Source organism: Carya illinoinensis, chromosome 3, assembly GCF_018687715.1.
Source record: "Carya illinoinensis cultivar Pawnee chromosome 3, C.illinoinensisPawnee_v1, whole genome shotgun sequence".
NCBI lineage: Eukaryota > Viridiplantae > Streptophyta > Magnoliopsida > Fagales > Juglandaceae > Carya > Carya illinoinensis.
The window spans coordinates 40153689-40165685 of record NC_056754.1 but is presented as its reverse complement, the minus strand read 5'-3'; the positions used below and the strand labels follow the sequence as shown (position 1 = coordinate 40165685).

Sequence of the window (11997 nt, the reverse complement as noted above, 5' to 3'; positions counted from 1 at the left end):
TTCTCACACAGTTTTAATTTGATTGGATTGAAAGATTGGTGGGCTTTTTATGTGTCATAAACGCAATGAGTATGTCTGGTGGAGTGGGTCATCATCACTTTGATCTCAATCGTCGCTATTAACAAACTCCTTTGAAAATTCTTGAACATTGTTAAAAGAGGATTTTAACAATTTTCTCCTGTGCTTGGATAAGAAGAGAATATGAATATCTGTCAATCACTTATAGTATTTGACTACTATGCACGTGTTTTAATTTGAAGATATTTTTATTAAAAAATTATAAAAAATATCGTGTCCATCGTTTTCCCATTTATTTATTTATTAATCAAGCTAATAACATTAGTTGAAAATAAAAATATAAAAGAAGTAGGGATGTTAATCCTAACAAATACCTTAAGGTAAAAAAAAATAATATTTACAATTACGAGTATGTAAATATTGTGTCATTTTAAAAAAAATAAATAAATATTATATTTTCATAAAAATTTTAATTTTTCAATAAATATTTATATTTTTTAAATAATTATATCATACTTATACATTTTACGATTTTACTCTTTTGGCAAAAGAGATGTTCAGCCTCTAATGAAATATAATGGCTGTGAAGTGATTGCGTGAGAAGCTCACACAGCATGTGAGCCTCTGCTTTAGGTGATATGAAAGTTTAGGAGTAGTGAGGTGGATCTATAAAGGGTAGAGGAAGAGAAAAGATAAAAGAGAAGAAGACAAAGAAAGTCATTTTCTTAGAGAGCGGGAGAGAGAGAAAGAGTAATTCCTCTCCCACCACTTTGGGCGGCTTGTATTCAATTTGGCTTTAGATTTGACTCGAGTGATTAAGGTTTTCTTGGATATTTGCAAGTGATTAGCTTTTATTACTTTTGACTATTACTTATGGGGCTTCCAATGGAATGAGATTTACTGAGAGTTAAATTTTTTTTCTTAAATGAAAAGAGAGATGGGGACTACTCATGTAACTATACTCTCTAAACATAATTATAAGAGCCATTCCTTATTATAGAATGTCTGTTTTGAACTATAATATTCAATTTAACTTTAGATTTGACTCGAGTTATTAATGTTTTCTTACATATTTACAAGTGATTAACTTTTATTCATTTTAACTATTACTTATGGAGCTTCCAATGAAATGAGATTTACCAAGTGTTAATTATTATTTTTTTAAATGAAAGGAGAGATTAGGGTAACTAACGTAATTATTCTCTCTAGTCATGACTATAGGAGCCCTTCTTTGCTATAAAATGTCTACTTTGAACTATAGTTACTGTCAAATAGGCAAATCTATCACTAAGCACCACCAAGTTGTCAGTCAGTCTAAAACCTATCTCATAGACTCTTGGTTAGGTACTATTTCTGCAAGTGGTTTCGACTTATGCCCAACTCAAACTCCTGACATTGAGGTTATGGAATACCAACTCATACCAACTGAGTTACCACCTTGATAGTTACCAAATATTCAATTTGGAGTTGCAAAATACTTTTTATGATATAATAATAATAATAATCAAGTTATTCTATTATCAAGTTATTCTATTATCAAAATACTTTTCATAATTAAGCTATACCATATGAATACTTTACTAAGCTTTCATTACACAGCTTGAGAGTCAAGATTTTCATAATAATAATAATTCACAATAATATGATGGCAAATTGAGTTGTACCGTTAGGTGCTTACGCGTTAGATTGATTATGACCTGTGAGATTTTAATTTTGATAATTAAATCATGCTAATAAACAAGTATTTCAGGTGTTGGGTAAATGGGCTGCAAAGGCCCATTAAGGCTTATCGCTTAGTCACTAATAAATATAACTTCAATTATTTTTATCTCATTTTATCATATTTTATCTAATCATTATAATTTTTTTAAATTTTTATATAAAATAAAATATATGGTACTACTCCCACCATTGGGAGCTCTCACTAGTTGTTTTGTGTGTTTTTTTACTCTTTTATATATATATATATTTTAACACTTTTAAATATTTTAAAAAAATAAAAAAATTCATAATTATTTAATCATTAAGTTAAAAAAATAAAAAATAAAAATAAGTAACTTTCAGCTAAAGCCACTAGAGAGAAGAGTAATATTTTTCAAATAAAATAAAAAATTCAATTTTTTAAAATCTTAAAATAAAAATAATGTCAAAAAAATATATTATAATAATATTTTATTCAACTTTTATCTCAATTTATCTCATTTTATTTGCAAAAACAAATGAGACCTAAAAGTCCAAAGTCTTATAATGATAAGAAATAAAAGAATATTAATTTCAATAAGATAGAACAAGTAGTGGAGCATGTAATATGAATACAGGTGAGATTTGGCCGTTATGGACCAACCATTTTTGGATCGGGCCAAACTAAATGGAAAAAAAAAATTTATATATATTATTTATATAAATAATTATATAAATTAATTATATAATTTTTATATAATTATTAACTAACAATAATATTTATAATTATATATTAATACTAATATTTATACTAATAATAATAGTCTAATATGTTATCAAAATAATAATAATAATAATAATACTAATAGTATGATATAAACTCTAGTTATACTTATACTAATATAGTTATACTAAATCACTATAATTAATATTAATATATAGCTATACTAATAATTTACTATTAATACTATTAATATATACAACGGCAATGTGAAACTAATACAATGTGACTTGTATTAGTAGAGTGCATAAAAAATATATAAAAATGATTGTACATAATAGATGTTGAACTCAAGGTTTCAAGTTTCATGTGATTATAAATCTACACATGGATTTTGATGATAACAAATGAATTCAAAGAATAAAGAAGTCTCAAGCTCAAGTTGTCTACACAATGGAGTCAAGCACATCAAGGAAACAAGCATGAGCAAGAATGGAACAAGTTCACATTAAAATTATAGAGTAATGTTGTAAATCTCTTCAAAATTCGAAATTAGGATTAATGCTCAAAATTAATATTTTATCATAAAGCATTAAAATACATTTTCCACATGTGCATGAATATTTTTGAAAATTAAATTTGAAAATTTTGAAAGATGATTGATTGTCATCTTTTGCATGTGCATGCCTTGATTAAAGGGTTGAACTTTGAAAATATTAAAGATGATTGATTGTCATCTTTCACATGTGCATGTTTTATTTGAATATTTTCAAAAGTGATTGATGCTTTTTTTAGACTTATACAAAAAGTAAAAGATTAGGTTTGAATTTTTTGAAAATGAAAGTGTGCTCATTTTGTCATATGCCAAAAGTAAAAGATTAGGTTTGATTTTTTTTGAAAAAGTGAATGATGTTGTCTTTGACAATTGAGAAAGAAGAACCTTTTATTTGAATTCTTTGAAAAAGTGAATGATGTTGTCTTTGACAATTGAAAAAGAAGAACCTTTTATTTGAATTTTTTGAAAAAGTGAATGATGTTGTCTTTGACATGTGAATCTTTTTAAATTTGAATATGAAGTCTCATATGCCTATAAATAGATCATTTGAGAGCTTCACATTCACAACACCAAGAGCATACAACATTCATTCAAAGCTTTCATTCTCTCTTCTCTAAACATTGAGCCTTAATCCTTGTTCATTTTGAGAGATATAGCTTGCGCTGTATTGTTTTTATTTCACTCGTTGAGGAGTGTTTTCTGATAACCTACCCACTATCAGCTTTTGTATCAGAAAAAGGGTGTGTATAACCCTTGTGTGTGTAGAAAGTATTCTACACAGGGAATAGTTGAATCACCACGTGTAAGGTGATTGCAAGTGTAGAGGGTGTTCTACACGGATCCTTTGTAGCGGTGTTGTTCAAAGGTGTAATAGGTTTCTATCTTCACCTGAAGGAGGTTGAATAGTGAATTTGGGAATCCTCAAGGGGTAGCTTGAGGCGAGGACGTAGGCAGTGGGGCCGAACCTCGTTAACATACTGAGTTTGCTTCTCTCTTACCCTTACTCCTTATATTTATTGTTATTTCATATTTTGTTTATATTTTATATTATATATTTGATTTATAATTGTTAATTTTTTTTTAATACAACTCAATTCACCCCCCCTCTTGTGTTAGTCATCTGGGCAACAATTGGTATCAGAGCTAAGAGCTCTATTATAAGATTAACTATCTTTTGAGTTAAGATCTTATGGCTAACATTGCAGCTTCATTTGGTGAAGGTCAATCTAGTAGTCGGCCTCCACTCTTTTGTGGAGATAATTACTCATTCTGGAAAGTTAGAATGAGAATATTTCTTCAAGCTCAAGGTAGAGAAATATGGAAATGTATTGTAAATGGACCTTATATTCCAACAAAAGTGGTTGGTGGAGTAAAGGTCAAAAAGGAAGAAGAAGAGTTTGATCGTGAAGACGATAGACTTTATACTTTAAATTTAACTGCTATGAATTTATTATATAATGCTCTTAATGGAAATGAGTTTAATAGAATAATGAATTGCGCTACGGCAAAGGAAATTTGGGATAACTTGGAAGTAACTTATGAAGGAACTTCGCAAGTCAAGGAATCAAAAATTTATATTCTTACTCATGAATATGAAATGTTTAAGATGAATGATGATGAATCTATTTCTAGTATGCACACTCGTTTTACTAACATCATAAACAGCTTGACAGCTCTTGGCAAAGTTTATTCCAAGGTAGAGATAGTAAGAAAAATTCTCAACTCTTTACCAAAACGTTGGGAATCAAAAGTTACAGCGATTCTTGAAGCTAGAGACCTCAAGAAGCTCGAAGTCAATGAACTCATCGGGTCACTTATCACCCATGAGTACACATTGAAAAGAGGAGAAGAAGAAGGAAAGCCAAAGAAGAGTTTAGCACTTAAAGCTGTTCCTCATGAAAGTGAAAGTGATGAAGATGAGGAAAATGACGATAAAGATGAAGAAGTTGCGATGATAACAAGAAGAATTCAGAGGTTCTTGAAGAAAAATAGAACTCCTCCGAGGAAATCTTTCAAAAAGTTTTCCAAGAAAGATTCAGGTAAAAACGACACTTTAATTTGTTATAAATGCAATAAACCTGGTCATATCAAGCCAGATTGTCCTCTGCTAAAGAAAGATCGAAACAAGGGCAAGAAAGCAATGAAAGCTACATGGGATGATGATTCAAGTAGCTCAGATAGTGAAGCAAGCAATGAAGAATCAGCAAATCTTTGTCTTATGGCTAAAGATGCCATTGAGGTAACAAATCTTGATAATATTGAAAATTCTTCATATGAAGAATTGCAAAATGTTTTAGAAGAGATTTATGAGGAATTTGAAAAATTGGGTATCAAGTATACTGCTTTGAAAAAGAAAAATTCTTCTTTAACAAACGAAATTGAAATTTTAAGAAAAGAAAGTATCATTTTGAAAGATGAAAATCTTGAATTGAATAAGAAGAAAACCGATTTAGAAAATATTGTTGAAAACTTTACGAATGGAAAAAGAAATTTTGAAAAACTTCTTGGTAGTCAAAGATGTGTTTTTGACAAGGCAGGTTTGGGATATATGCCAAAACAAAAATACAAACCTTATAAAAATTTCTTTGATAATCATTCTACCTCAAAGACTAATATTCAAAATTCTTTTCATAAAAATAATTTTGTCAAAAAAGGATATTATTATAATCATTCAAGTTTTTCATATATGTCACATGCTATTTGTAATTTTTGTAATAGAAATGGTCATAATTATCATACTTGTCCTATTAGAAGAAATCATACAATGACTATTAGGGCCATATGGGTACCTAAAAATCTTGTTTCTTCTAATACTAATAAATAAAGGACCCAAAGAACTTGGGTACCAAGAAAAATCATTTTAATTGTTTTTATAGGTATGCATGAAGTCATCCACAAGCAAAAATAAGTGGTTTTTAGATAGTGGATGTTCAAGACACATGACGGGAGACAAGACTAAGTTCTTTGATCTTAGATCTAAAGAAGAAGGACACGTGACATTTGGAGACAACTCGAAAGGGAAGATCGTGGGAATAGGTAAAATTGGTAATGAATCTTCTCTCATAATTGAAGATGTTCTACTTGTTGAAGGTTTAAAACATAATCTTTTGAGCATAAGTCAATTATGTGATAAAGGATTTACAGTTACTTTTAAAATGGATAAATGCATTATTTTGAATGATCATGATTGTAATATTTGTTTTATTGCTTTTAGAAACAATAATGTTTATACAATTGATTTTGAAGAAATTACCTCACAAGATGCTATTTGCTTGTCAGCTCAAAATGAAACTAGTTGGTTATGGCATAGAAGATTAGGTCATGCCAACATGGAACTTATTTCCAAACTTTCAAAAAATGATCTTGTGAGAGGTTTACCAAAAACATATTTTCTTAAAGACAAAATTTGTGATGCATGTCAATTTGGTAAACAAACAAAAACTTCTTTTAAAACTAAGAAACATATTTCCACTACTAGACCATTGCAACTGATACACATGGATCTTTTTGGACCAAATAGAGTTGCAAGTCTAGGAGGAAAATATTATGCATTTGTTATTGTTGATGATTTCTCTAGATATACTTGGGTCATCTTTCTTGCTCATAAAGATGAGGCACATAATGCCTTTACCAAGTTATGCAAGAGAATTCAAAATGAAAAGGGCTATACTATTTCAAGTATCCGAAGTGATAGGGGAAAAGAGTTTGTTAATAAAAATATTGAAACATTTTGTGATGAAAACGGTTTTATTCATAATTTTTCTGCTCCTCGAACTCCTCAACAAAATGGGGTAGTAGAGAGGAAAAATAGATCTCTTCAAGAGATGGCAAGAACAATGCTCAATGAGAACAACTTGCCTAGTTATTTTTGGGCCGAAGCGGTAAGTACTGCATGTTATGTTATAAATAGAGTTATGTTAAGGTCTAAATTAGATAAAACCCCCTATGAGCTTTGGAATGAGAAAAAGCCCAACATTGGTTACTTTCATGTATTTGGATGCAAATGTTTTATTTTGAATGACAGAGATAATTTAGGCAAGTTTGATGCAAAATCTGATGAAGGTATTTTTCTCGGGTATTCTACTAATAGTAAAGCTTATAGAGTATTCAACAAAAAGACTTTAACTGTACAAGAATCTATGCATGTAGTATTTGATGAATCTAATTCTCCACTATCCAAGAAATCTATTGATGAAGAAACAGAAGGTATAAATAACACAGAAAGTCTCAATCTCAACAAAGAGAAAGCAATAGAGGAAGTTCAACATGGAGCCATCAGGAAAGATCATCAAAATTTAATACAAGATGCAACCAAACAGTGGAAATTTGTGAAAGATCATCCAGTGAAACAAATTTTGGGAGAACCTTCACAAGGTGTAAGTACTCGATCATCTCTTAGAAATATTTGTAATCATACTGCTTTTCTATCTCAAATTGAACCCAAAAATATTGATGACGCACTTCTTGATGAATCTTGGATTCTAGCTATGCAAGAAGAGTTGAATCAATTTGAAAGAAATGATGTTTGGACACTTGTTCCTAGACCCAAAAATTATACTATTATTGGAACAAAATGGGTTTTTAGAAACAAGAAAGATGAGTCTGGAGTCATTACTAGAAATAAGGCTCGACTTGTAGCCCAAGGTTTTAATCAAGAAGAAGGAATCGATTATGATGAGACATATGCACCTGTCGCAAGATTAGAAGCTATTCGAATGCTACTTGCATATGCTTGTTATAAAGATTTCAAACTTTTTCAAATGGATGTTAAAAGTGCTTTCTTAAATGGTTTTATAAATGAAGAGGTATATGTTGAGCAACCTCCAGGTTTTGAAAATCATATTTCCCCAAATCATGTTTTCAAACTCACAAAAGCACTATATGGACTTAAACAAGCTCCTAGAGCTTGGTACGAGAGACTCAGTGGTTTCTTGATTGAAAAAGGTTTTTCAAGAGGAAAAATCGACACAACTCTTTTCATTAAATATGAAAATGATGATATTCTTTTGATTCAGATTTATGTTGATGATATAATATTCGGTGCTACTAATGAAAATATGTGTCAAGTTTTTGCTAAGACTATGCAGGAAGAATTTGAGATGAGCATGATGGGTGAACTTACATTCTTTCTCGGATTGCAAATTAAGCAAGCAAAAAGTGAGACATTCATCAATCAATCAAAATATATTAAGGAATTACTGAAGAAGTTTGGGATGGAAAATGCTAAGGAAATTGGAACACCAATGAGCCCATCAACTAAACTTGATAAAGATGAATCCGGTAAGCCAGTTGACTCGAAGATATATCGAGGTATGATTGGTAGCTTATTATATTTAACAGCCAGTAGACCAGATATTATGTTTAGTGTGTGCTTATGTGCACGTTTTCAATCATCTCCAAAAGAATCACATTTAATTGCAGTTAAGCGCATTCTTAGATATCTTAGTGGTACAATTAACCTAGGGTTATGGTACCCTAAGCACACATCTTTCGATCTAATCAGCTACACAGATGCAGATTATGCTGGCTGTAAAATAGATCGAAAAAGCACTAGTGGAGCATGCCATTTCTTAGGTCATGCATTAGTTTCCTGGTTTAGTAAAAAACAAAATTCTGTTGCACTATCTACTGCTGAGGCAGAATATGTTGCTGCGGGTAGTTGTTGTGCTCAAGTTCTCTACATGAAGCAACAACTTGAAGATTTTAAACTCATGTATAATCACATTCCAATCAAATGTGACAATACAAGTGCTATAAATCTTTCAAAGAACCCAATACAACATTCTAGAACTAAGCATATTGAAATAAGGTATCATTTTCTTCGAGATCATGTGCAAAAAGGTGATATAATGTTAGAGTTCACAAACACACACGATCAGTTAGCAGATATTTTCACAAAACCTTTACCAGAAGATAGATTATGTATGATCAGAAGAGAAATAGGTATGATGCATGCTATGAATATCTCTTAAAAGATAGACCAGAGTCAATAAAAATAGAGATAGATTTTTTTTTAATACTTTTACATAAATTTGAGATTCTTAGCCTCATGTTTGAGACGCTCATTCTCTTCATACAATATCATGTCATTCTTATTCATGGGAACCGGCAAGCGGAATGAAGAATCTAATAAAGATTTCAACTGTTTATTCTTCTGCCGAATGATTCCTTCCCTTGTGTGAGACTCTTGAACAATTTGTTGAAGTACAACAATTTGTTCTTTGAGCTTTTCAACTTCGTGATTTTTGGCTTGTAGCCGCTGAGAAAAAGCCACAATAGAGGAAGAGTAGCGAGTCCCAAGACTCACCAAGTCATAAATAGCATCAGAATCTGACTTATTAGTCAGATTATTATTTTCTTGCTGCAACATGGCACCAATGGTAGCTGCAGAAAGAACAGGAGGTTGAGATGCAGAATGCCTCATGGATGGATCTAGAGAAATGTTAGAAGAATGAGCCATTGAGAAAAGAATAGAAGGCTTAAAACGAGAATGCTGAAGGAATGCAGATGAGTTATAGAGATGAGATGAAAACTTGATGCGGATTAGATGAACTTCAGGACTGATTTTATAGAGATAGCATAAAGAATAAGACAAACTATTTTCTCTTCAAATCTTATTTAGTCAAAAGAAATACAAGATATGCTGGACACACATTGTCAAAAGTTTTCTTACTAAGCCAGCGAGATTAACAGTAGATTGTCCCTATTTTTCTAGTAAACGATGAACCTCTGCTGTTATCTGCCGATGTTGACCTTGTATCTGAACCCTTTCTCGTTCCAGCTCTTCTATTCGTGGTTGCAGATCATGAGCATACCAATCTGCAAATTTTTTCAACTCTTGGTTTTCTTGCTTTAGCCTTTTATTCTCACTATCCTTATTAGCAAGCTTCTGTCGTAACTCAGATATTTGCATGTTAAGATGATCAATCTCACTCACCCTCGCCATTAACCTTCGAGACATGATCGTAACAGAGGCAGCATATTGATTACTGAGCATTCTTGATTCTGCAATAATCTCAGAATCAGCCTTACTAGAAAAACGGTTCACTGCTCCTATCATGGTATTGACGGCCTCAGGAGAGAAGATTGATGATTGATGCGTCAAGGGTTCCTGATTCAAGTCTGGAACATTAGTGGAAGAGAATTGCTCAGCCATTCTATCGTTGTGGAAAAATAGAACTCAGGTCAAGAAGTGATTATTTTTTTGGCATCCGATAGATGAAAATGATCATTTTTTTATAGAAACTCGGAGCCTTCAATCCCGTTTGTCAACAACATCAGGCGATTGTTTAAATCTTTAGCCGTATTAAATTCATAGAGTTAGGCCTCGAGGCTTTGCAGCACTTGTCGGGTCACGGACGGCTCCATTTTTCAACTATCTACAGTGACTATTAAACGCATCGTTTTCTTCAGTCTATTTACTTGTTGCGGATCCTTTTTAATGATGCCAAAAGGGGGAGAAGTGTTAGACTAGAACATTAACATTGTTTAAATTGCTAAACTTGTTATATATGCTTGGAATTATATTTATACTTTTGCTTGAAAAACTAACGCATATTTTCAGGGGGAGCTTAAGTATTAATATAGGTTTCAAGTTCTATCAAATATTTGTCATCATCAAAAAGGGGGAGATTGTTGAACTCAAGGTTTCAAGTTTCATGTGATTATAAATCTACACATGGATTTTGATGATAACAAATGAATTCAAAGAATAAAGAAGTCTCAAGCTCAAGTTGTCTACACAATGGAGTCAAGCACATCAAGGAAACAAGCATGAGCAAGAATGGAACAAGTTCACATTAAAATTATAGAGTAATGTTGTAAATCTCTTCAAAATTCGAAATTAGGATTAATGCTCAAAATTAATATTTTATCATAAAGCATTAAAATACATTTTCCACATGTGCATGAATATTTTTGAAAATTAAATTTGAAAATTTTGAAAGATGATTGATTGTCATCTTTTGCATGTGCATGCCTTGATTAAAGGGTTGAACTTTGAAAATATTAAAGATGATTGATTGTCATCTTTCACATGTGCATGTTTTATTTGAATATTTTCAAAAGTGATTGATGCTTTTTTTAGACTTATACAAAAAGTAAAAGATTAGGTTTGAATTTTTTGAAAATGAAAGTGTGCTCATTTTGTCATATGCCAAAAGTAAAAGATTAGGTTTGATTTTTTTTGAAAAAGTGAATGATGTTGTCTTTGACAATTGAGAAAGAAGAACCTTTTATTTGAATTCTTTGAAAAAGTGAATGATGTTGTCTTTGACAATTGAAAAAGAAGAACCTTTTATTTGAATTTTTTGAAAAAGTGAATGATGTTGTCTTTGACATGTGAATCTTTTTAAATTTGAATATGAAGTCTCATATGCCTATAAATAGATCATTTGAGAGCTTCACATTCACAACACCAAGAGCATACAACATTCATTCAAAGCTTTCATTCTCTCTTCTCTAAACATTGAGCCTTAATCCTTGTTCATTTTGAGAGATATAGCTTGCGCTGTATTGTTTTTATTTCACTCGTTGAGGAGTGTTTTCTGATAACCTACCCACTATCAGCTTTTGTATCAGAAAAAGGGTGTGTATAACCCTTGTGTGTGTAGAAAGTATTCTACACAGGGAATAGTTGAATCACCACGTGTAAGGTGATTGCAAGTGTAGAGGGTGTTCTACACGGATCCTTTGTAGCGGTGTTGTTCAAAGGTGTAATAGGTTTCTATCTCCACCTGAAGGAGGTTGAATAGTGAATTTGGGAATCCTCAAGGGGTAGCTTGAGGCGAGGACGTAGGCAGTGGGGCCGAACCTCGTTAACATACTGAGTTTGCTTCTCTCTTACCCTTACTCCTTATATTTATTGTTATTTCATATTTTGTTTATATTTTATATTATATATTTGATTTATAATTGTTAATTTTTTTTTAATACAACTCAATTCACCCCCCTCATGTGAAACTAATACAATGTGACTTGTATTAGTAGAGTGCATAAAAAATATATAAAAATGATTGTACAT

General features: G+C 31.2%; 1 protein-coding gene across 1 annotated transcript; it reads left to right on the top strand.

Annotated features, from left to right (window-relative positions):
* Window positions 1-4197: 4197 nt before the first annotated feature.
* LOC122304782 lies at window positions 4198-8875 on the top strand (the record flags this gene model as incomplete). Its single annotated transcript, XM_043117047.1, has 3 exons — window positions 4198-4797; window positions 5891-7135; window positions 7406-8875. Coding segments are annotated over 3 exons (3315 nt in total), but the record flags the coding sequence as incomplete, so codon positions are not given.
* Between the last annotated feature and the right edge of the window lie 3122 nt (window positions 8876-11997).